We start from the raw sequence: 26,381 nt of genomic DNA on the forward strand, positions 1-26,381 counted from the left end.
CCTCAGAAGTTAGAAAGAATCAGAGGGAAACATCTTTCTATAGAAAAACAGCTTTTAACCCAAAGGTTTTGCTAGAGGCTCATGGATTCAGCAGTTATTTTTTATTTAAATGTTTAAGAGATTATAATAAGTTTTGGCCATAACAGATCTTGTATTAAATTCAGATTTAGTTTTAAACAGGTTTATTTTTAAAAATAAAAACTTATAATTTAAACAACACAATCAAAAAACTTCCATGCAAGTCACAGAACTGATCAATGTTTCTCCCCACGGTGCAGCATGAGCTTGTGGTTCTCCGTCCAGCCCACGCAGCAAGCACAAACTACCCCATGTTGGCAGCCACAGCACAGAGGCAAAAGTCTGGCATGAGCCATGAAGAGCATGCTCCTCATTCGCCCTGAGAGATGGCCCTTCCAGGAGAGGGTTCAGAATTTTCCCCTGCCCATAATCAGCTGCAGGGCTGTCGCACTGAATTTTAAAGCCAGCAAGTGGCTTTAGTGCCATTTACACTAAACGTAAGAACGGCCAGGCTGGGTCAGACCAAAGGTCCATCTACCCAGTGTCCTGTCGTCCGACAGTGGCCAATGCCAGGTGCCCCAGAGGGAATGAACAGAACAGATAATGATCAAGTGATCCATTCCCAGCTTCTGGCAAATAGAGGCTAGGGACACCATCCGTGCCAGGGCACAATTGCTGCTGGGCGGAGATGTGACAGGTTTTCAGAGAACAGACCATAGCAATTATTACAGAAAATAGACTTTATTTTTCCAGTTTATAGGACAGTTCCCATCACACAGAACATGACTGGTCACGGAATCCACAGCCATTAATGCCCTCAGTCATATACATACACTGCAACCAACACCTAGTTCTGTGTAAGGCATCTGGCGGGTCCAGGGGGAACCACCTGCTTGCTAATATACTCGAGTACAAAGGGGTAATGCAGCCCTGCCAGGGCACTGGGAACCAGTAAGCGTCAACAGGCTGGTTTTTAAAGTAACAGGGCTACAGCAAAGCTGAGGACACAGACTTTACCGACTCCGCCAGGAGGGCATAGGAATGCTCAGAGGGAGCATTTTAGGGCTGTGCAGCTTTTCCAGCTTTAGAATTTGACAAGTTGCTGGTTAAATTACAATCAAATTGAAAATAATCAAAAAGCAACAAAGCAGCAGGCAGCAGAAATGGTTTTCAAACAATCCTCTTCTGAAGAGAATCCCACGCCTGCCAACTCATTAGAGAAGGGACAAGTCTCACAAATGCAGCCAGCCGAGGAAAGAATAAAACAGCCAGGTTAACCTTTATTAATGTAACACAGAAATGTACCGACAACCTCCTGGTAGAAAAGTATTTTACATACGTTGGAGGGGACATCGTATAAATATCGCTAGGAAAGGTCAATGGCTGCAATAGTTTCACACTCAGCCTAAATTTTGCTGAGGTCTTAAAGGTTCCTTAAAATAATCTGAAGTAAACAAACACAAAGCAAAGCCTGCCAGCTATCTGACTGCTCAGCACCTTGGCTTTTACACTCACTGCAAGCACCGGAGCGTCCCCCCAAGGCAGAGCTCCCCTGCAGTTCTACATTGTACAGTGACTGAAGGGGGGGAGGGGGGGTCCCGAGGTTAAGGCACAGATTTCAATACCCAAATTAAGCTCACTGAAGCATGAGAGACGTGTTCCAAACAGGCTCAGTTTCACAGGACAAAGTGCCTCAAGCATGTTTACAAAAGAGCTTCTGGCTAGTGACCCTCACCAGCAAGAGATGCTTCTGGAAACCAGAACGGATTCTCCTTTGATCATCCAAAGTAGACTTTCTCATCTTCAGACGCACGCAGCATCTGTGTCTTTGGAAACTGCATTTTCACGTGGTTAATTTCCTGCTGGCTGCTCCCCACTCTCAGTGGTTAATGTAGTAGCTAACCCTTCTATGGGCTTTATTTTACAAATAGGTGCTTTAAGGAGCTGAGAACAAGGCAACTCCAGTACTTCCTGTCACATATAGGACATCCCTCGCTGCACTCCTCTAGCGTCTCCAAACACACGGGCACCTCCATATACAGTGCATGCCTTCCCTGCCCCACGTCCTCCTCCCCCAGCACACAACATGTTAGGGAGAGCAGAGACAATGGGGTCTCCTCCCAATGCCAGTGTGTAAACCTCACTGGGGTAATGGCAGCAACATGAGCGAGACACACTGCTGTGTCTGAACACTACATGACCAGGCAGCCTCCCTCCAGCCACCAATGCAGGGAACAGAGCAGCAGTTACAAATACAGATGTAGTTCCAGACATTAGGACAATTCCCATATAATGAGCCATTAAGTAACTACTCACTGTTGAAACTGGCATCACAGATTCTCTACCAGGGAAGTTGCTTCCCAGACTGAATGGTTTCTATGTACATGCCACTAAACACATGGAAGAAGTTTCTTGGGGAGTCAGCTACAAATGCACCCAGCTCTGGAGTATATCAGTTTAAGGTCAGAGTGCAAAACTAGTGCCTAGTGAGTGGATAGAACAAGAAAGGCAGGCTCCTAGTGCCAGGGCTCCCTTTGGCCGTCGGGAGGAGACGACATTCCTTATTTGTTGTTTTATCAAGGAGGTCAAAGATATAAATACACCTGAAATCCAGAGACCCCTATGATTCCCCAGTTCTCACCACTCCGGCTCTGCCTAGATTAGCAAACCCATCCAGCTGTCCCAAGGTTCAGAGCTGACAGTGCTTAGAACAGTGGCAGCAGCCAGCAGGCTCCAGCACTGCCTACACCCATGCAGCTGAGCTGGTGCTAGCCATAACGCCAAATTCTCAGACTGTCTCTGGCACAGACAGGGCTCACTGCCAGTGGATTTCCTTAGAAATGCATGAGCTTGCTGCGATGGGGGAGTAGGTCAGGCACTTTGGTAGCTGTGGCCAAAATATGCAGCAGCTCAATGTCCCTCTCAGTGTGTAGCTCTTTGGAGTGAAGTGCTGAGCTTCCCAGACCATCCCCTCTACAGGTTCCAGATCACAGATCAAGGGCTGTCTCGGGAGCTCAGGATGTCTAAAGATGGGATCCTTCGGGTACATCAAACCTTTCGTAACCCAGCTGAGCACGAACAGCAGAGAGGACGTGCTGCTGCTGGACATGAGAGGCTCCTACACTGTACACAGGAACCTCCCAGTCGACATGTTCAGGTGCTACCATGGCACATGCTTAGGAAAGAGGCAGAAGCGTTTCACATGGGATGGGGAGAGCTATGCACAACAAAGCCCTGCAGCTAACACTGGAACTGCCCTCTGGCAATCTCCAAGGTCTAACACATGGCCAGTACCGAGCAGGGTGGTGCTAAGATACAGGTCTTCTCACTGGGAGCTGCTGTCACTTACGCCCTAGCAGAAAGGCCAATGTAGCTACAATCCATGTCTGGGTGCAGTGGGGGAGGGGGTTGGTGTCTCCACTCATTGCTAGTGGCTCTGGGTCTCAGTTGTCCTAGAAAACAGAATTCCACTGACAAAGGGATTTTTGTTGGGTGTAACGGGGTCTGTAGTGTAGTGGGAAGAGGAATCCAAGCAACTGAACCTGATTCTGCCAACAGGAACTTACTGGACCCAGACAGAACTGGGAGAAACAGCCCAGAAAGCTCATTGACATTTCCTTTCCTAATATAATTTATGAGGATAATTGTGCCTCAAATCACTGGTGGCCAAGTGAAGAACCTCCCATCACATCAGCAGTGCTGAATGAAATACAGCACATGTTCCTATAGTGCCCATCACTCTGTAGTCCAGATCACTGGCCATTGGCGAGGCTAGAATTTGGTAATTCTTAGCTGGGAGATAGGGCCCAGAGGAAGGGGTCTGTGGTGACTGAATAGAGATGCAAGCGTTCACTAGGAAAGCAGACCTTTTCCTATAGGGGGAACTACAAGTCCTGGATACATGCCCTTCTTCCTCGTTACTATGCAGTGAAGCTGTCTTGGAACAAAATCTAAAGAAATGGCACTAAATTAACTTCTCTGAACAGATGGGGCGGGGCTCATTTTCACAGTGACAGAGGTATTTTTAAAAAGAAAAGGAGTACTTGTGGCACCTTTTTGACATTTTCATTAATATTTCAAAATTAACAGACTTTTTGGCCTTGCAAGACGGGGAAAATTCAACCCTGCCCCAGATGCTGGACTCTTTTCTATAAAAATAATGTCTATACATTCACTGTGGGTTCTATAACTAAGTTGGTTAGAATAGGAGAGGGATCTTACAAAATCTGTTGCTATTATATTACCACAAGGATAAGCACAGTGAATCTCTGGCGATTACCAGCTAGAGCTCCTTAGCCCCAGTCATTCCCTTCTTTAGAAAACAGAGAACAATTAAAGACTGCAGCTATACTGTGTCTGCTGCTTTGGGTAAACCCCTTTGTACCTGGCAGTACCCGTGCTCCTGAGGAAGTGACCGGATGTCACCTCCTACTGTACAGTTTGCATTAGCTACATTTCTTCATCAAGGTGAAAAGAAAGCTCCCAGACAGACAAGATTTCTGCCCCTCCTGGAGAGGGGCTTGAAAGGAGCTACATTTGCTCCTCTCAGCTTCTTACAGGAAGTCTAACTCGAGGGCCTGGTGAAGGGACACAAGGTCTGCATGGTTCGTGATCCTCCAGAAGGGCATGTTGTGCTGCAACAGAGAGTTACAAAAACACGGTTACAGAACGGCTATCCATCTCCACATAGTCACATCAAAGTGCATAGGTCGAGTTTGACAATGCAGTCCCAAAGCTGACAGGCCCTAGCATACACTGGGCCACCAGGATTCCGCTGGCCTGTTCATGCCTGTGCTACCCACACCTCTATGTTCAGGATGAACAAGGCTGCAGTCAGCTGAATTACAGAAGGTGCTGACCTCAGGCTGCTGCTCTCAGAGGACAGTTCGCTGCCTAGTTTACAGGAGGAGCATGCTTAGATGAGAAAGCAGCCGCATGGCACATGCATGAGAGTCAAGTCTGCATAAAGACTGTACAGACAGTGACTTAGTGCACTTGGCAGTTAGCAGGATTGGATTGAACAACCCTGAACAGCTTGCTTAACCAAACTGTCAATACCCACTGTTAGTCTAATTTATAAAACTGAGAGGGGATAACCAGGAGCAATCTAGTGATCTAACGACTGTTAGGAATGGAGTCCTCACTCATTTCAGAGACCTTGCACCTCACCAATCAATGTAATACGGTAACATTCTCTGCGATTATCTAATGAGGATGGTATTGTACTAACAGGCTATGAATGCAAGTTAAATGCAACCAAAAAAGGAAGCACCCAAGGGAGACATTAAGGCTGAGAAATCAAGCCCTCAAGAGTCAAGTAATTCTCCAAATTAAAGGATCTCCCACCATGTTAACTCTGTCAGGCTCCACATCATCCTGTACGTACACCCACTGTTAAACAGCATGCCTTGGGGGAGAGGAAAGTAGGGTTACAGTCCCCCCAGCAACTGTGGTTCTTTGAGATGATGTGGTCAGCGTGGATCCCACGGTAGGTTTGCATGCACCGCTGGTGTCAGATTGGGGTCTTTTGAGAAGCATCCATCGAGGCTGTGCATGTGCCCCATGCCTCCTCATGCTCCCATACGAGGGCATAAAAGGAAGGACAGCCATGACCCTCCTTCAGTTCCCTCGTAATTCTCCCTGGATAGCGGGATGAGGAGTCTTGGCTGTATCAGTCAAACAGGAATTGAATTGAAGCACTGCTGTCCCGAACCTGTGAAATGTTTCACAGAGGTCAGTGGGTTGCTCCACGTGGCTGCCCTACAACGGTCAGTGCAGTTCTGCAGCAGGCCAGAGATGTTGCCAGTTCCTGCTGGAGCGAGCCTTGATGTTTGGAGGGGCAGACGCAGCAGCCAACCGATAGCAAGTGGAAACGCACTGTGTGCTCTCCGTCGAGATTTGCAGGAAGGAGATGGCTTGGCCTTTCAACACATCACATGTGGCCACGAAGAGGCAGGGAGGAGGTCTGAGAGGCTTAGCCTTGTTGATGTAACAAAGCAGGCTCTTGGAACAGTCAGAGTATGAAGCTTCGGGAAGAGGACTGGTAATGATAGAGACTGGTTCAGGTGGAGTTCTGAACTCAGGGTGATTTCATCACCACTGCTCCCTGTCGAAGAAGGTACATGGCAGTCCAGCCATGAGAGCTTGTGCTTCAGCGACTCTGTGCTGATGTGATGGCCATGAGAAAGGCAGTCTCAATGGTGAGATGGCACAGTGAGCATTCTGCTAATTATTCTCAGGGGGGCTCCATGAAATAAAGGAGAACCACATGAACCTTCCATGTGAGAGTAGAGTCTCTTACTGGAGGCAGGTCTGGAGAAGGCCCTTGAGAAATCTTGACTCTGTCTGGTGTGAAAAAACAGAGTGTAACTGCGTTGGAGTGTGGCACACTGATACTACTGCCAGATGGCCTTTAAGGGAGCTAAGGCCTAGTCCTTCCTGCTTCAAGGACCAGTATGTAGTCCAGAATTTTTGGTATCAGGGCCTTAGCTGGGTTTACATCATTTTGAGTTGTCTACATGGAAAATCTTTTCCACTTCGAGGAGCAAGTCTTCCCACAGGAGGGTTTCTGACTCTGCAGAAGGGTCTCCTGGACCTGCAGGGAGCAGTCTCCATCAGTCCTGTTGAACCTTCCAACATCCAGGCCATCAGATGCAGCAACTACAGGTCCAGGTGCAATACCAGCCCCTGGTTCTGCAACTGCATGTCCAGGTAGGTGGAAAGGTGTATTAATGGAGATGTCTGCAGGAGACCTGACAGCCAAACTTGCCTCAGCCAGGAAGAGGCTATCATTATGACCATAGCTTGGTCCCATCTGATCTTGGATATGATCCTGGGGATCGACAGAAAGGGAAGTAGTCCTTGAGACCACTGAAGAAGAAAGGTGTCTGTAAGCGAGCGGGACTAAAACCTCCCATGGAGCAGAAGTCCTTGCATGTGGCATTGTTCACCATGCAAACCGGCCTATGGTGGGAATAGCCCACCAGCAAAACACTGGATCTAGGGATGGATTTCCACAGTGACCACTTGTGGTTGGTTGCCACGTTCCTGCTCAGGAAGGTGCTAGGTTGTTGCTAACGCCTGTTCAGTGCAGAGCTAGTGGAGTCACTGTGCGTCAGTGGCACCATTTCCAGAACACAATCGCCTCCAGGCAGGAAGGAGATGATTGAGTACCTCCCTGCCTGTTCATGTAGTGCATCACCAGAGTGTTGTCCATAAGGATCTGCACTGTGGCATTCCAGAGGGCAGATAAGAATGCTATGGAAGCCAGCCTGATGGCTCTTAGTTCCAAGACATTCACATGGAGTTTTAGATCATCCTGAAGCCAGAAAGCTTGCATCTGCAGGTGGTTCAGGTGGACACTCCAGCCTGTGACCAGCATCATCATCAGGGAGGGGATTAAAAAAGGTACCCCTTTTCTTATGTACAGTGGGTCTAGCCACCATTCGAGGTACCACAGGACATGGGGTAGGTCTGAGACTTATTTGGTCATAAGGTGCCTAGATGGGGAATAGACTGTCCTCAGCCAGTGCTGCAGGAGGCTCAGGTGAAGTCTGGTAAGTGGTGTCACATATGTGAGCCCAGACTTAAGGCCAAGGGTCTCAGACATGGACACACTGTGGTTGTTGGCCTTGTCTGTGGGTCACACACTACAACTGCAGGGACTGGAACTTGTCCTCAGTTTGGCAAAAGCTTTCCTCAAAGGAGTTGAGCAGAGCTCCTTTGAACTCTAACATCTGTGCTGGTACAAAAGACAACATCTCATGGTTTACCAGGAGTCCCAAGTGGGAGAACGGAGCGAGGATATGAGCGGCTTTGATCTCCCCTTCGGATCTGCCTCTGACCTGCCAGTTGTCTAGATACGGGGCGACATAGATTCCTTGTTTCCTTAGATGCTCGGCCACCATGGACAGACACTTGGTGAACACTCTTCGCTCCGTAGAGTGTCCAGAGAACAGAACCCTGTACAGATGACAGTCGGGCCCCACTGCAAATGCTTAATACTTCCTGTGGGCCAAGTGGATGGCGATTTGGAAGTATGTATCCTGAAAATCAAGAGCCACAAACCAGTGGAGCTTGGAGTTCATGGAGGCAAATATTACCATCCTGAATCTGAGATGGCATATGTATTTGCTGAGTCTCTTCAGGTCTAGGATAGGTGAAGACCTCTTTTCTTCTTTGGGACAGGGAAATATCAGGTTTAGAAGCCTCTTCTCCTGCACTCCTGAGGTACCTCTTCTATGGTTCCTAGGCAAAGCAATGGGGTCCACTTCTGTTCGTTATAGGCTCTTGTTAAAAAGGTCCCTGAAAAGGGATGGGGTGGGGGTGGGTGGATATCAGGTAGGGAATGGAACTGGATAGAGTCTGCTTTTCTGAAGTCCAGGGTCCGTATTCTGCTGCTCTCCTTTATTCCTTGTCTCAGGATCCTGAATTTGACCATCTCATGGTCACTGCCTCCCACGTTCCCATCCACTTTTGCTTCCCCTACTAATTCTTCCTGCTTTGTGAGCAGCAGGTCAAGAAGAGCTCTGCCCCTAGTTGGTTCCTCCAGCACATATCCATCCATGACAGTACTCCAGTCATGTGAGTTATCCCACCAAGCCTCTGTTATTCCAATCACATCATAATTCCTTGACTGTGCCAGGACTTCCAGTTCTCCCTGCTTGTTTCCCAGCCTTCTTGCATTTGTAGAAGGCATAGAAGGCAGCATGTTTGGAGTCCGCCATTCTAAGTTCCTGTACAGGTGGGCTGTCTCTATGGGCAGGTTGTACAGGGGATCTGCAAGCAGCTGTTGGTTTGACAAGTGCTAAGAACAGAATAGGCCAATAAAAATAAAGAATGAAGGTGGTTCTGAAGAATCTCAGAAGGAGTTTTTTGATAAGTTTAGCTGGAGTGAAAGACTAGATGGTCAGACACCATCTAGGCTCAGTCTCGCTGCCATGGCTGGTAAGAGGGAACTGAGGGAGGGTTGTTGCTGCCTGTCCTTTCTGCCCTGGCAGGGGCCAAAAGGAGACACAGGGCACATGCTCGGTCCTGCCAGGTACTGCAATTCAAAATAATCCAATCTCATGCATGTGAGACACATGCATACCTACAGTGGATCCTCACTGACGTACACAAGGGAGAACACTAGAGGAGCACAATGTGACAGAGTTTATGCTGGCAACGGCACCAGGAGATGAAGAGGCCAAGATGAACAGCTACACAGAGGCAAGAGGGGAAGAGCTGGGATGGAGTGCACGTCACAGGAGGATCGGGGAGGAGCTCCACACCACTGGGGAGCAGCCAGGGAAGAAGAGCCAAGCCCCAGGAGCAGAGTCTGTGGAAAAGAAGAGCAGTGCAAGCTCAGCCCCCCAGTTCGCACCAGCCCCACAACCTGAGCTGCAGTCCCAGACACTCACCTGTTTAGCTGCTATCTCTTCATCGCGCCCATCTCCGATCACCACATAAGTTACTTTCTTTCCAAATCGTGACACAATCCTCTCAAAACAGCTCTCTTTACCTGCCAAAACACACCCCAATGGTGAATGCTTGTGGGAGCAGCACTACTCACCCCAGCACAGGCCCACCCTGCCAGGCCAAGGACAGACTCTCGTTTGGTTCCTTTCACAAGGCTACCATCTCCTCGGCAAGGACAGAACACCTGCTTTGGACTCTACTGGTACAAGCTGTTCCCTTTCACACGAGCAGCTGGAGAGAGCCAGGCAGCAGAGATTTCTCATTTACACAGTGCTCTTATTTCCATCCCAGGATAGAGAGAGGGTCATTTTCAAAGCACACAATACAAATGCTGGCTCCTTCTCTGATGCGGGAGCCCAAGTCCATGTCTTTTTCAAATCCAGTACTGAGCTGTCTAGAAGGATGAGCTCACAGCCACTGCATACTACGGGAGTTGGGCACCAGGGAGAGATTTGTCTGTGCCTGCCACTCCCTTCCCAAGGACTGGCTGGAAACGCTTTGCAACTACAGATCTAGCTCCAGTGACTAGATGGGCCAATGTGCCATATCCAGGCCATTTGAGGGGTGCAAGCCAAGGAGTTCCCCAGCAGGACTGTTAGTCAATTCAGACATCACACAGCAGCTACACCATTCCCGAGAGGGTGCAGTACAGCCCTGCCCCCCTCCACCCAACTGGCTCTGCTGTCCGGTGCTGAGGAGGGTAAAGTCATGGCCCTGCCCTCTCGCTCTGTCAGGCATCTAGCTCCCAGAGGCTTGCCAGCAGGGCCTGTGCTCTCCCTGGAATTCTGGCCAGCACCAGGGCCCTCCCTTCTCCTGCACATCCCAACACAGGGCCTGACCAAAACTGGGCCTTGAGAGGGACAGTGAGACTCTGCCAATTGAGCAACGCCTCTGTCAAGTCCCTTTAGCAATGGCTGTGTCTGCTGCAGGAGGCTGGGTCCCTGCACTGTATGCCAGGTGGCTGCGGACTCTCTATTTCCTGAAGAGATTTTACTGAAGAGGCTTAAATCTCAAATATCTACTGATAAGAATGTGTTAAAACAATTTGAATACTTCAGGAGCTGTACTGAAGCCATATTCAGTATACTCTCTGTGAAGTGCCCGATGACAAGGATGAGGGCAGAAGCCCACAATTGGCAGTCTTGGGCAGTGCTGTTCAAACTTAGCTGTGTTACTGGGGCCTCGTCTACATTAGGGTTTTTTGCACCAGGACAGCTACCCGAGTGCCAAACTGGCATGAATGTTCTGCACCTGTGTTAAGTGGGGTTTATCCCAGGATAAACTGTGAAGGTACAAACCATGCATTATGCCAGTGCAGTCCATCCACACTGGTGATGTAGCAACAGTGCTAAAATCCCTGACATAGTTGAGCTCTGGCTCTCCCTCTAGAGGTCCCAGCCAGTACTCCGAAACAGGCACCCCTGGCAACAACAAAGAGCTATTTGGAGCAATAACCGTACCTATTTTTGTAGCACTATAAATATTTTCAATGGGGAACACTTCTCCCAAGCCGTACAAGAGAACTTTGGCAAGAGCTGGCACCAGCTGCGTCGTCGTGATCAGGACATTCACACAATTTTTTCTAAAGGGTAAAAGAATTAACAATGAAAAACACAGCCATGGCAGAGGGTGCAGGGGCTGGCTCTGGACAGCTGGCTTAGGCAACCATAGCAGGGGCCACATGCTTTGCTGGACACTGCTGTACTTTTCAAAGCAGATTGTAATTTAGCCTCTCTCTTTTTGCCTACTGAAAAAGTCTCCTCCTTGCTCTCCCCCTCATCCTTCTCTTACATTTAGTGCTTTTTGTACATCCCTCCTCTTCTTTAAACTGCATTCAGTGCCTTTAACAGTAGCTGGGCTCTGTCCATCTCTATTGCTTTCTGTTCCAAGTCACTGACATGAGCACGCAAGTCAGTTTGAGTCGGAGCTAAGAACACAGCAATGTGCTGTCATGCAGAAGTCTGTCCCTCACTCCCCTGGGGTGAGGGAAGCAGCACCTTTGGCCACTGGGAAAGGAGCACTCAGTTTCAGTTCTGAGCACTTCCTTTGACTGATGCTTATGTAGACAGTAACAAACACCTGCCGAAGCCAGGCCCAGCCTACTTTAGCCAAACAGAGGGCTGCTGTATCTCAGGTCTCTGGGGGGGAAGAAACACAAAGTGGGAGGGAACAGAGAGAGCCCAAGGGATCCCCTCCAAAAATTATATCAAATGTTCTAAGGAATAGGCAGCTAGAGAAAGTTGTGCACGGGTACTACAAGCATTAGCTGCTTCGAGGGGCTGCTGATCACACAGCCTTTTGCTCTGCTTTTCGGCACAGGTGTGTCATTGTAACGCTGGGCAAGCAGCAGGGTGAGAGGGTCACTCTGCCCCTCCACAAGTTCTGCTGAGTTACTTCCTGTTCTGACAGAGGAATGGGCGCTGCAGCGGGGCCTGGGCAGCTGGTCACGGACAGTTACTGTTGGAGTGACATGTACTTGGCCCCAGTTCCATACCTGGATTGTATGAGAAGTAGGGATTTTAATGCAGTTCCCAGCCAGGAATCCGTTAACACTTCTATATCAGCCCGTAGTCTCTGCAAAGCTTCTCTCTTCTGTGGGCTGAGGAGGCCTACAGGAGGTGCAGACAAACAAAAAGCTCCTTAGAAAACCATATTTCCCCAAGTAGAGGTATTGTCCAGTGCAGAGAACTGCCCCATTCGGGCCTCAAGGTAGCAGCAGTGCTTTCTGGTCTGACTGGCTGGAAAAGGCATGTGAGGAGGGTTGTTTTCAAACCTGGCTATGAGATTAGGAAAACAACAGCTGGTAAATCAGTTTCCAGGCACACAGGTGACATGGTTGGGAAGTCAGGATTGTAACTGGTGTTTGAATTCTAAGGAGTGTGGGGAGAGGGAACAGGGCAGGGCATTTCACGATACTTTGACATGATTGCATAAGACTAGCCCTTAGAGTACTGACAGTATCATCTGTTCCGTTTTGTTCCATTCCAAAGTGCACTGAGTGAAGGGCAAGGAGCTAGGTAGGAACTCCTGGGTTCTATTCCCAGTCTTGACACAGACTTACTGTGTGGCCTTGGGCAAGTCTATAACCTCTCTGTATCTGAACTTCTCCACCTGTAAGAAAGGAAAAATGCTGACCAAACACCCTTGACACTGGGGTGGAGCACACTGAAGCAGTAAAGCACTATATTTATAGATTCATAGGGCCTGAAGGGACAATTCTGATCATCCCGTCTGACCTCCTCCATAGCACAGGCCAGAGAATTCCACCCAGTAAATCCTGAACCAAGCCCAGAATGTAGGTTTGAGAGCTAGAGTACAGATCTTTTAGAAAGAGACTTCCAATTTTAGTTAAAAGACTTAAATACAAGGGGTAGCAGGGCTGTCACCAGTACATTTGCACATCCCACTACTGCTCCTGGGTTAGTGTGGGCAATGCAGAGTTTTGGGGTTGTTAGGAGAACACTTTGTGGGAGGAGGGGAAGAGAAGAAACTGGATAAGGAATTCAAAGAACTTTGCCGACAGATTTTAAAAAAGGCGCATCAGACTGTGGGCCCAGCAGTCTGAAGAGTGCACACAGTGCACATTTCAGGAAAACTCACGGCGGTTAAGGATGAATCCAGTGAACCTAGGGAGATGTAGGTAGCGTGAAAACGTGCAACATTTCACACCCCTCAGCAGCTAACATTGTGCCAATTCACCTCAGTCCTGACCTCCAGCAACTCTAGTCCAGCCCCACACCAACACAAGCTAAACCTGGCCAATGCAAACAAGGCCTAACGCGCTACACTTCCAGTTGTGGGATTCTCCATCTCACATCACAAACCAGTCTCATTCTGCACTCTGTACTGCTGAACAACCTTTTGAATGTCTCTCTTTTTCACACGGGAAACAAATCAAGGTTTGTGAAAATAAATGTTGTGAAGTGCAGAATGGTTTATTTCAAGCGATTTAAGGTGAGCAATATGCAGCTATTTGTACAAAAGCAGCAGCAATGGGACATTTTACATTTAATGGAAAGATTATAACCTGCTAAAGGCACTGGAAACTGATCAATGCAACCTACATAGCTAGCAAATTGCATCAGATTGCCTTTCAGTTCTGGCTAATGCATTTTCAACACATGAAAATGATGCAACATGTCACGGGGGAGTGGCCATGCCCCTGAAGCTAGGAAATGGAAAGAATGGATGGTCTGGGTTCTCCCAAAGGGTGGATCCCATATGCTGCCTTAGGGGGTGGCGGCTTTGCTAATGCCCAAGCACCAGGATGAGTAAAAATTACTGTATGTGGAACAGCTTCCAGCAAGAACCCCGCTTTGTGCATGGTGCTCAAACTTCACCTGTGGTCAAGGTTCCAGCACCTGTGCACACGTGCGTGGCCTGCACTCACCTCCAACATTGCTTTTGTGCTTGTCATAGATCTCTCGCACTTTGCGGTAGCGGAAAGCCAGTTTTCTCATCCAGTCCACTCCTCCCTGTGCCCCCACTGCGGAGCTGTGATTGGCATTGTTTCCTGAGCCACTGAAGCCATCCGTGGAGAAACTGTAGTTACTAGAGCAGAAAAACAAACCTGTTACACAAGCTGCAGCAGCAGGCTGGCTGACATCCTCCTAACTGGTGGTTTTCTAGTTTCACACTCTGCCCATGGCTGATCAAGCCTCTGGGACCACCAGTCCTTCCCCCCATTGCAGACCGGTCCTCTCTACATAATGGGCCTGTTCCTCAGCACCAGTGAAGATGGGAACTGTGTGTGCTCACTGGGCAATTTACCTCAATGCTCAACAGGTCTCACCACTGCACCTGAACCACTGCATTCAAAGTGTGAGACTATTCCTCTTGCACTCCCTCAACTACAGAAACCATCTTCTTCTCCCTTGGCTAACACCTCCCAGTTATATAGCATTATATATAACAGAGCAGAGGGATAGCTCAGTGGTTTGAGCACTGGCCTGCTAAACCTAGGGTTGTGAGTTCAATCCTTGAGGGGGCCATTTCGGGATCTGGGGCAAAAATTGGGGATTGGTCCTGCTTTGAGCAGGGGGTTGGGCTAGATGATCTTCCAACCCTGATATTCTATGATTCCCCTTTAATCACCAGGCCTCAGTAATCAAATGTAATCACTCTCTTTTCATAGGTCTCACCCTTCTCAACCCTCCACTGGGGAGACAGGCAGCACTCCACGCAGCGTCCCCAGTACAGTCTCAACCGGTCAAGAGGGGGCAGTACTATTACCCTCTTTGCTTTACTGGAAATGCCTCTCCACACACACACACTGGCACTTGTGTTTGCACCAAGGCTTTCTAAATAAGTCACTTTCCCTTTTTTCACTGCTGAGCTTGCCACATTTCTTTGAGACATTGGGGTTGTTGTTTTTTAAAGTGAAAAGTTCTAATAAAGTTGTTTAAATTCACAGACATGTATCTAGAACCTAAACTACATAAAAGCTATGTCTGAGAATCCCTCCTGGGTTTAGGGCATCTCACTAACCTCACTTTGCACTTCAGATCATATTGTATTGAGATGCACAAGCCAGAGACTGCCTATAGTAGCCCATTAGCTACCTCCCTCATTTGGTGACTCCCCATTAAGACCTTGCTACCTCTCAGCCAATGTGTTCCAGTTTTCTTTGCAGCTGCTTTCTGACTTCCTTGCTTTCATTGGCTTCAATACAAAAAGGTTTCACTGAAATCTAGTTAAGTTTCATTTACTGTGTTACCGGTCTCCCTCCGGCCAGCAGATTTGTCAACTGCAGTCTAGGTTTACTGAGTCCATGCTGCTTACTACACATAATTCTTTCTTCTAGGTATTTAGACAATTTTTTTCATTATTCAGTCCAAGATTGTCTGGTACTGTTTTACACCCAGACTAACGTGTCAGTAGGGTTCCAAGTCTCCCATTAAATAGACTGTCATTTCTACTGTCAGGTGATAGGGTACAATTTCCAAGGTAAGGACATGCCATTATAAATACCGTCAGTGGTATTCTCTAGCCTGTTTCATGACACTTCACACCTTGTTTGTTTTTTTTGCACCGAGTCGATGCACTCACAGACATGACCACAACCATAGCCTGGTCTCTTTTTCTGAAGGCTTAATTTGGAAGCCAAAGTAGTTCAAATTATTCCTTTCAATGTGCTTTTCCCTGAACTTGTCAATACCGAAGTTCATCTGCCAGCATGTTCCTCAGTCACCTAGTTGTGTTAGGTTGCTCTGAAGTTCCTTGCAGTCTTCTGTGACTGTTTTAACTTAATTATATTGGTGTCACTTATTTAATGGTCCAACTGTAGTTACAGCTCAGACCGACTCCTGTGTGTTACATGAGCCCAGATCACAAAAAGCCTCTCCTCTTGTGTGCTCTACAGCTAGCTACACCCAGAAGCCTTTGTGTAAGGAGTCAAGAGGCTGCTTTGCTAAACTCTATCCCAGCTGACCAGTTTCCATGTGAGTAGCTGAAATTTTAGCAATTTGTCTTTGGTTTCTCTCAGCATTGTGCACTTGCTCTCATTACCCTAAATTTGGGTAAACTGGGAGAGAGGGGGAAAACACTTTCTGAACCCTCTATGGCTGCTTCATCTCTTTGTGGACAGTTTCTTTGGCGTAAATTCAATCAAGACAATTTGCAAAGACCATCATGTATGGAGGGGCAGCAGCCAGCCCAAAACCGGACTGCAGAGTGGCCTGGCGAGAGGAGAGCTGCCTGTATGGGGGGAGATTCAGGCCTAGCAAGTGTGAAGGACACTCCCGCCAGGTAGAAGAAATGAGATGCCAGGCCCCCCCGCCTCCATCCCCCAAGGAGAAGCACAGATATCACCCAGACTGCTGCACCCATCTTGTCTCCTCAATACTGTCCTAATATTGCTTTACTGTGAATCAAGGTGTAGAGTTGGCCCAGGGAAAGCAGGAAGCTTAGATTAGGAGATGGCCCCTCTATGATAAAATGTAAGAACCACCAACAACGGAGTAAGCCTGTGCTGGCCAAAATGATCTAGAAGGTCTTTCTAGCTTGTATCAACCATTCACCCTAGGTCACAGCTGCACGGCATCATGTCAAAGACTCTGGCAGGACTTTCAGAGGGCAAGATCTCAGACTTGGAGCCTGCTCCTCAAGTTTACCCAGTTTCAACCACCAGATAGTACAACAGAGTACACAAGTGGTTATGTTGGATTGTTTGGCTAAGTAGCTTCCCCTTCCCTCACAGCTTTTCTTGTAGTAAATCTCTCATACAGAGAAGCACTAAACCAGTTGCTCACTCCACACACTTCTTGAATATACCACCTTAAGTCTTGTCCATTGTCATCTGATGCAACATCTTCTACATGCACCTGGTCACACTCCTGTTCAAGACAAAAGACCCACAGATTGCTGAAGCTGAGGAATGCACTGATAGAACAGAAATTGGCTGGTTGTATGTGTACAAATCTTAGATTACCCAACAGGATTAGCAAACTGGTTTAGATGAAAGATGAAATCTTCCATCCTGTCTCCCAAAACAAACCTTTTTGAGGTTCAAAGAACTTCAGTTATCTTTGCCTCTCACATTTAAGATTTCATTCCTCAGCATCTCTGCACTTGCAAGTTCTGCCCAAGACTGGAACTTGAAGTACCAGAAATGTCTGGGCAGAGTTTGCTTCCATGACATTTCAGCTCAGGTTTGCGACTCAAAGGTTCAGAACATTTGAACAAATAACTGGAAATTGTTGGAGTTTACCCTAACTGAACTTCTGATGCTCATTTAGAGTGACAAAGTGGGTGAGGTGGAACAAATGTGAGTCCCACGCAGCATGTCCACGCTGCTGTTAGAAACCCACGACTGGCCCATGCCAGCTGACTCAGGCTCATGGGATTCAGGCTGTGGTGCTGTTTAACTGCAGTGTAGACTTCTGGGCTTGGGCCAGAGCACAGGCTCTAGGATCCTGTGAGGTAGGAGGGTCCCAGAGCTTGGGCTGCAGCCTGAGCCTGGAAGTCTACACTGCAATTAAACTCCCCCACAGCACCAGCCCAAGCCAGCTGGCACAGGCCAGCTGCAGGTGTCTGGCTGCAGTGTGGACATACCCACAGAGCTCTTCTTCAGGGTCTGGGAGAGGTACTCCAGCATCATAGCTAAATGCAAGGTGGAACAGATTGTACATATTGTAAGGGATAATTCAAGGTAGAGTGGCCCGTCACACCTCTGCAGTCACAGGACACAAAGAGGGGGTTAGTGGGTTACAGATTGTTATAAACAGCCATAAATCCAGCATCTTTGTTCCGTCCATGATTTTTACTGCCTAGCAGAGTTATGAATTTAAGCTCCAGAGGTGTTAATGTGCCACTCTTCCTTGAATGGTCCCTTAGAGTATGTACTACCTACTTATGCTAAAAAATCTGTTCAACCTTGAATTTAGCTGTGACAGTGGGAGTATCTTTCCCAGACCTGAAGAAGAGCTCTGTGTAAGCTTGAAAGCATGTCTCTCTCACCAACAGAAGTTGGTCCAATAAAAGACATTACCTCTCCCACCTTGTCTCTCTGATATCCTGGGCTGTATCAACATCTGCAGCTATACTGCATGAAGCTCATCTGTGACTTTCACCTTGGCTACCAAATCCACACTGTATTTTACAGTATCTTTGTGCAATGTTGAAACATCATCTGATCAATGATTATCCAAATCCAAATTAATTCCATCCCAATAAACCAGCCATGGAGACATGCCATCAACCTGTAATGTAGTGGCGATATTGCAAACAGCGCAGTGCTCAGTAGAGCAAAGAGCCCGTGCAGAATCATATCCCTAAATGCCCTTTTTCTTGAAAATTTTTCCCTTGCTGCTACCACTGGAGGTGATGGTAAGACCACGAGTATCAAAAAGTTCACTGGCCACTGTTGGCATTTTAACTACCTTGTGTAGACCTGAGCAGGCGAGGTCATGGGGCAGTTAAAACTACAGCTCAGTGCAATTTTTGGGGCAAATAGTAAATTGGCCAATAAATGCATTTTTCGGGGCACCAAACCCATTCGCAAATTTGGGTTGAATTTGGCAAACAGTTTCAGCCAAAAAAAAAGCAACCCCAAACCTGAAAACAAATTTTGAAAATGTCAAAATACATTGATTTGACAAAAAGAAAAGGAGTACTTGTGGCACCTTAGAGACTAACCAATTTATTTGAGCATGAGCTTTCGTGAGCTACAGCTCACTTCATTTGACATTATTTCAAATGAAATGTTGGTTCGAATTGACGTTCAAAACCTTTGATTGAGCCAAATGAAATTTTTTCATTTTTTTTGTTTCGTCAAGTAAAACAGAGAAAATTCAGTTTTGGTTTGAAACTAACCTTTTTATTTTGTGTTTATAATGTTTCTCTTTGGACACCAAAAAAACTAGTCAGTCATTGGCTCGGTCTAATTAAAACACTGGTGGCTGCTTGCAGCCCAGTCTAAACTACTGATCCCAACATCGCTCCCCCATTTGAGCTGAACCAGTCGTAGCAAACATGAGGAATTGGAGGAAAGAGCCTAGTAGAGTCACCACCAGGAACCAGGGGAAATGCTGAATGTAGTGCAGGATACAAACCTAAGTGCAGAGTTCTCGTTGTTGTTGATGGGAATTGGGACCCACGGACCCCTTGGTGCCAACTGGCAGAGCGCACAGGGAGTGCAGGGTTTTACAGGGATCCCCTGGATCAGAGATCTGTACAATAGTTCACCAGAGGGTGGGATGTGAGATCTCTGCCAAGAGCCAGTAGTCCACTATGATTCCTAATAATCATAGTGAAATGTGTGTACAGATAATATTTAAGGCATTATGTATCTATGCTAAAAATTATGTTCTCAAAGTCTTGAAGTTAAGGAAGGTCACCAGGATGTGAGAGAGCTGGGACATGCTACTTTCAGGCAGGAGGTAACAGATCTATCTCCCTGTCTGGCCATTTGAGTATTGTAGGTGAGTTGCTGATTGTTTTTAAGATATGTTTTTTCTGTAATACTTTTGTTCTGAATAAATAATACTTTATTTATTGCTGCTGCTGGGACAACCACAGTGAACTACAGGAGAAATTGCAGCTGAAATCCCCAGTCTAGAGGGAAAGACTCACAGGACTCTGCCCTGAGAAATGTCTCAGACCTTTAGCCATCAGCTAAGTGGGATGCCAGCAAAGAGGCTACAAAAGGGTCAGAAGTGCAGTAACGTCAGAAACTGTGACAGGTGGCAATAGGGAGATTATAGTCAATTCAAAATCCTCACTTCAATGTCTTTAATTAGCCCAAAGTGCATTTCCTACAGTAGTAACATCACAGAACATGTTTACACTTGTATCAAATTCATGTTAATGCAGCCAAGGTTACGCAATCTCTTATAAATGTCAAGGCAAAATCATTTATGTAGCTCTTTCTACCTTGGAACACTGAGTTGTTCCAAGAGAGGCTGTATTTTGGGCTTTACCATCTCAGACCATCCAGACTGAACTGTGCGGAGACCTGACAAGCATTATGAGCTGGAATGGTGACATAACTTGATTGCTTTCTTTGTAAAGCTCAAAGCCAAACAGGGCCAGTAGGAAATTAACAAAAAAATTACATTTTTGAAAACACTAATGAAAATTTTTGGCAGTTTTTCTAATATTTGCATTTTTAAAAGCAATTGTGGAGTACACCGAGATGCTCACACATGTAATAGCTCCTGGTTCCTGATCTAAACCCAGCAGCTATAGTGTTACCTTTTAAAAACAGAACTGTGTACTCAGGGGCAATGTAGACTAGTGTTTACAGTAAGAGACTAAATGTCAGTAAGATCAGATTTCTATTCCCAACCATTTATTTGCATAATCTGAAGTACTTCCATACCTCCTTGGGTAAGCCATATTTATTATATATAATATTCTAATTTATAATGAATTATTATGATTGGCTGGGCGAAGCGAGGCCTTACACACCTCAACAGCATTTCTGTATTTGTCAATTAGAGCAGGCTGATTGACTGAGTGCATTCCATTTTGTATGATCTTGGCTCACACACCAGCTTTGTTCCTGTACAACTTTAGTTCTGGTAGATGCTATTAGATTTTCATATTAAGTTCTGCTTCACACTTGTGTTTGTCATTAGAAATAGTACTCTCATCCAGAAGTTTCTGATGTTTAGGTTCCTGAACAAACAACTGGCACATACCTCTAAGTCATTGAAAAATAAGTGTGTGTCGGCCACTTCGAAAATCATCTCCTCCATTGTCAGACCTGAGCCAATCACTAGAGTTGGGTCCTGGAAAACAGGACAGAGAAAGAAAATTTTGCCCTGGTTCTGTACTAAGTAGAAATAAACCTCTTGCCAAAGAAGTTTCACAGGATTCCCACTGGATCCTAAGGCTAGAATGTGCTAGCATGGGTTTTTTTTCATACCATTCAATTGTATGGATTGTAATATCCAAATATTGTGGGCACTTGAAGAAAAGCCAGATTCTAGTAAAGTATCAAAGCAAAACAAATCAAACTCCAGTGCTGTGCAGTTTGGACAGATACACTTCCAGCAGCACAACAGAAAAATTATTTGTGATTGTTTAGTATGTTTCAGAGAGGCTCTATTTACCTTCACTCTATATTGGAAACACACTGATTCATACTAATGACAGGGACATGTTTTGTTAGTTACAATGAAGTGACCACACAATAAAAAAAGCAAGCTTAATGTGCTTTATATTTTGAAAATTATATAGCAGCTGTAATACTGACGTATTTTTAAAATGTAAAACAAAACAGTTATTTTTAGTTTACATTTAAGCACTTAAAATATTCGACAAATGAAACCTCCAAATGATGAAAGTTATTAAATGATCTCAGTGGAAAGGGGCTGAAATTACAGAGTGCATGATCCTTAACTTCTGCCAACATCTGCACTTCAAAAATACATCAATTCATAGCCTTGTACTTAATTAAAATGAATGTGTTTGCAGTCTTTACCTCCTAGCTCTGTAGGTACTTGATCCAGTATTCTCTTCTTTGAAGTGGTTACCCCTTTGTTCAAATAAAAGGGGAGGTCACTTACCTGTAACTGGAGGTTCTTCAAGATGCGAGGTCCCTATTGTGTATTCCCCTGAGGGTTACGTGCATGTGCCCAGAGCCAGAGCTTTTCAAAATAGTGTTCGTCAGTCTGTGCTCGTGCCTTTGCATTGCCTCGTGGTTTTGCCTGAGGCGACAAAGGGTAGGGTGGACCAACTGCATCTCAAGTTCCTTCTCTACCGCAGAGGGGAAAGAGGGTGGGATTGGAATACAGACAGGAACCATGCATCTCAAAGAACATCCACTTACAGGTACGTAACCTCCACTACTATTACTTCTTCTTGTGACGGTCGTTACTGCATTCCACTGAGGGTGATGAACAAGCAGTTCCTATATAGGAGGAGGGTGCGAGGAAGATGACAGAGAACCGGGGAATGGAGGACTACTGCATTGAATGAGGTGTCCATTGCAGAATCGTGCAGTAAAGCATAATGAGAAGAAAAGGTGTGTTCCAAACTCCATGTGGCCGCCTTACGTATGTCTGCAAGGGGCACATTGTGGAGTATGGAGGTAGTTGATGCTTGCACACTATGGTATGGGCCCATATCCCAGCTGGTGGGGACCGTTCCGATAACTGATAGCAGAGCGTAACACATCCTGAGACCCACTTTGAGATTCTCTGGGTGGAGATGGTCTGGCCTTTAATTGTCTCCACTATGGCAACTAATAGTCTAGGAGACTTCCAGAAGGGCTTCGTTCTCTGTAGGTAAGAGGCCAGGGTCCTATGGACATTGAGGGAGTGAAGCTGCCATTCCTCATTTGAAGTGTGTGGTTTGGGAAGGAAGGTTGGCAAATGTATAGGTTGACTGAAGTGGACGCAGGAAACCACTTTTGGTAGAAATTTAGGATGCAAGCGCAGCAAAACTATATCCTTATGAAAAGTGGTGAAAGAGGGGTTACCATCATGGCTCCCAGTTTGCCAACTCTTCTTGCAGAGGTGATCGCCACCAGGCAAGTGACCTTCATAGAAAGAAGAGAAAGTGGCGGACCATAGGTAGCATACGAATCCTCAGACTCAGAGGAACGGGGATGGGAGGGGGGGATGGAATGGGGAATGTTGTAGGAACATGACCAGAAGGAGGCAGATCTGATGTAGGAGAGGGGGTCCTCTTAGCAGGCGAATGGACCCAGGGGTGAAAGTAAGTTAGAGGACTTACCGGTACGCCAGAGTCCTAAGCAGGGGGCGTGGCCTCAACTGGAAGAGGTGTGGACTTAAATCCCCGGGCCCTTTAAATCTTGATTTAAAGGGCCAGGGCTCCAGCTGCAGTAGTGGCGGCTGGGAGCCCGTGGCCCTTTAAATCACCCCCGAGCTACCAGCTGCAGAGGCAGCTGGGAGCCCCGGGGCTCAGGGGTGATTTAAAGGGCCCAGAGCTCCAGCTGCTGCTACCGCAGCGGAGCCCTGGGCCCTTTAAATCACTGAGGAGCCCTAGGGACTCCCGGCTGCCACTGCTACCCCAGGGCTCTGGGCTCTGGCAGAGCTTTAAAGGGCCTGGGGTTCCGCTGTGGTAGCAGCTGCCGGAGCCCCGAGTCCTTTAAATCCCCGCCTGAGCCCTGCTGCCCGAGCCCCGGGGTAGGGGTGGGGGGGCTCTGGCAGGGATTTAAAGGGCCCCAGGGCTCCAGCCGCCACTACCGCCCTGGCCCTTTAAATCCCCTCTGGAGCCCCACCACCACTACCCCAGGGCTTCGGCAGCAGGGCTCCAGCGGGGATTTAAAGGGCCGGGGCAGTAGCGGTGGCTGGAGCTCCGGGGCTCTTTAAATCCCTGCCAGAGCCCCCCCACCCCTACCTCAGGACTCGGGCAGCAGGGCTCAGGCGGGGATTTAAAGGACTTTGGGTCTCCAGCCGGCGCTACCGCCCCGGCCCTTTAAATCCCCTCCGGAGCCCCACCGCCGCTACCCCAGGGCTCTGGCAGCAGGGCTCAGGCAGGGATTTAAAGGGCCCCGGGAGGGTATCGGTGGCTGGAGCTCCAGGGCCCTTTAAATCCCCGCCTGAGCCCTGCTGCCCGAGCCCCGGGGTAGCGGCGGCGGGGCTCTGGTGGGGATTTAAAGGGCCCTGGGGGGGCAGGGGGTAGCAGCGGCTCGAGCTCCAGGGCCCTTTAAATCCCCGCCACAGCCCTACCGCTGCTACCCCAGGGCTTTAAATTGCCCTCTCAGAAAGTCGGTCCTGGTACGGCGCACTGGCTCTTACCGGTACACCGTACCGGGGCGTACCGGCTTACTTTCACCGCTGAATGGACCAGAACATGCAGAGACCTTATCCATTCTAGGGCACACAGTTTGCGAGGCCCAAGAGCACATCCATTTCTCCCTGGCTTCAACGGCACCTGGTCCATGGACGGAAGCAGGGCCATAAGGTGAAAGGGGGGTTACCATCATGGCTCCCAGTTTGCCAGCTCTTCTTGCAGAGGTGATTGCCACCAGGCAAGTGACCTTCATAGAAAGAAGAGAAAGTGGCGGACCATAGGTAGCATATGAATCCTCAGACTCAGAGGAACATGGGGGTGGTTGGGGGGGAGGTGGTGGTGGTGGATGGAATGGGGAATGTTGTAGGAACATGACCAGAAGGAGGCAGATCTGATGTAGTAGAGGGGGTCCTCTTAGCAGGCGAATGGACCAGAACATGCGGAAACCTTATCCATTCTAGGGCACACAGTTTGTGAAGCCCAAGAGCACATCCAATTCTCCCTGGCTTCAACGGCACCTGGTCCACGGACGGAAGCAGGGCCGTAAGGGGGCCTGCCTCAGTATGGACAATTCACACTGTACCAGCAAAGCCATTGCAGGAGGAAATGCCTGGTTCAGGAACCGGGACTGGTGGATCTGGCGAACGATGCAACTTCTTGTCACTCTTGTGGGCTCCACCATGGCTGGAACTCATGGCAGTGTAGTCTTTTTCTTGGATCTGGAGGAAGACTTACTGCCATGCTTGTGTGTTTCATGGCCAGGCCCCAGCATGGGGTTCATAGTGCTGGTACAGGTGAAACCGGACTGGGACTCTGCAGCAGGGGGTGCACTCCTGGATTGCTCAGGCCGATGTACGGGGGCAAGGGAGGGTCCGACTGCGGTCCCATGGCAACCTCCATGAGGTGCTTCTTAGGGCACAGAGAAGTCTGGCCTTCCTGGGTGCGGGCAGGGAAGGAGAAGCATGCACATAACCCTCAGTGGAATAACAACAGGACCATCACTCCGAGAAGAAGCAGTATGCATTTTCTATTTCTTTCACCTACAATTAATGTATACTTATTGATAACATTTATGATCTTACCTCTGAGAAAGAGGTAAGACAATATTACCTTTCCATATTTCTGGGCGTACGACCCTGTGAGAAGGGAATGGAAAATGATGATGGTCTCATCCAAGTCCCATAGAAAGACTCGCTGGGAAAGGAATTACAAAAGGAGGTTAATCTTGGAATATTCCAAGTGCCATGCTGCAGCAAACAGCAAAATCATAGAAATGTAGGGCTGGAAAGGACCTCAAGAAGTCATCAAGTCCAACCCCCTGCACTGAGGCAGGACCAAGTAAACCAAGACCATCCCTGACAGGTGTTTGTCTGATTTGTTCTTAAAAACCTCCAATGACAGGGATTCCACAACGTCCCTTGGAAGCCTATTCCAGAGCTTAACTACCCTTATAGTTAAAAAGTTTTCCCTAATATCTAACCTAAATCCCCCTTGCTGCAGATTAAGCCCATTACTTCTTGTTCTACCTCCACTGGACATAGAGAATAATTGGTCCTCATCCTTATTACACCAGCTCTTAACATATTTGAAGACTTATCAGTTCTCCCTCAGTCTTCTTCTCTCAAGACTAAACATGTCCAGATTTTCCTCACGGTCAGCTTTTTCATAATTTTTATTGCTCTCCTCTTGGACTCTCTTCAATTTATCCACATCTTCCTTAAAGTGTGGCACCCAGAACTGGACACAGCACTCCAGCTGAGGCCTCACCTGTACCAAGTAGAGCGGGACAATTACTTCCTGTGTCCGATGATATGTCTACACGTAAAAAGCCACATGGCGCAGCTGAGCTGCTGTAGCGCTTCTGTGCGGACACACACTACAGCGAAGTAGTTAATCTACCTCCCTGACAGGCAGTAGCAAGGTTGATGAAAGAATTCTTCTGTTGACCTAGCAGTGTTTACGCCAGGGATTAGGTTGACATAGCTTCATCTCTCAGGGGTGTGGATTTTTCACACCCTTGAAAGTAGCAGCTATGCAGAGGTATGTTTGTAGCGTAGACCAGCCCTGACATATAACACTTTTTTTTAACAGTCCCTAGCATAATACCAACTGCCCCACATTGTTGACTCATATTCAATTTATGATCCACTAAAACTCCTAGATCCTTTTTAGCAGTTATTCCCCATTTTGAGCTGTGCATTTGATTTTTGCTTTCTTACTTTGCACTAGTCTTTACTGAATTTCACCTTGTTGATTTCAGACCAGTTCTGAAATATTGTATTGAATTCTAACCCTGTCCTTTAAAGTGCTTGGAACCCCTCCCAACTTGGCATTGTCAGCAAATTTTATACGCATACTCTCCATTATCCAAGTCATTAATGAAATATTGAACAGTACCACACCCAGGACTGATCCCCGCGGGACCTCACTTGAAACACCCTACCAGTTTTACAGTGAACCACTGATACATACTCTGACTAGTCTTTCAATCATTTGGGCACCCACCTTATAGGAATTTCATCGTGACTACATTTTCTGAGTTTGCTTATGAGAATGTCATGTGGGACTGTGTCAAAAGCTTTACTAAAGATCAAGATATATCTATTGCTTCCTCCTTAATCACGAGACCAGTAACCCTAACAAAGAGAGAAATTAGGTTGGACTGGCATAATTGTTCTTGAAAAATCCATGCTGGCCAT

The 26,381-nt window shown here is 47.4% G+C and overlaps 1 protein-coding gene across 6 annotated transcripts in view; it reads right to left on the reverse strand.

Annotated features, from left to right (window-relative positions):
- The window catches only part of EYA3 (EYA transcriptional coactivator and phosphatase 3), a 140,975-nt gene continuing 114,594 nt past the window's right edge, over positions 1-26,381 (reverse strand). For all 6 annotated transcript variants that reach the window (XM_073317485.2, XM_073317489.2, XM_073317486.2 and 3 more), the window contains 8 exons: positions 24,793-24,876; positions 20,619-20,708; positions 16,753-16,811; positions 13,868-14,028; positions 11,972-12,086; positions 10,938-11,059; positions 9,420-9,520; positions 1-4,652 (listed from right to left, as the gene is read on the reverse strand). In XM_073317485.2, the coding sequence (XP_073173586.2) occupies positions 4,572-4,652; positions 9,420-9,520; positions 10,938-11,059; positions 11,972-12,086; positions 13,868-14,028; positions 16,753-16,811; positions 20,619-20,708; positions 24,793-24,876 (813 nt within the window). In that variant the 3' untranslated portion in view covers positions 1-4,571. The remainder of the gene's footprint in view (positions 4,653-9,419; positions 9,521-10,937; positions 11,060-11,971; positions 12,087-13,867; positions 14,029-16,752; positions 16,812-20,618; positions 20,709-24,792; positions 24,877-26,381) is intronic.

The sequence above is a fragment of the Lepidochelys kempii genome, chromosome 19 (genome assembly GCF_965140285.1).
Source record: "Lepidochelys kempii isolate rLepKem1 chromosome 19, rLepKem1.hap1, whole genome shotgun sequence".
NCBI lineage: Eukaryota > Metazoa > Chordata > Testudines > Cheloniidae > Lepidochelys > Lepidochelys kempii.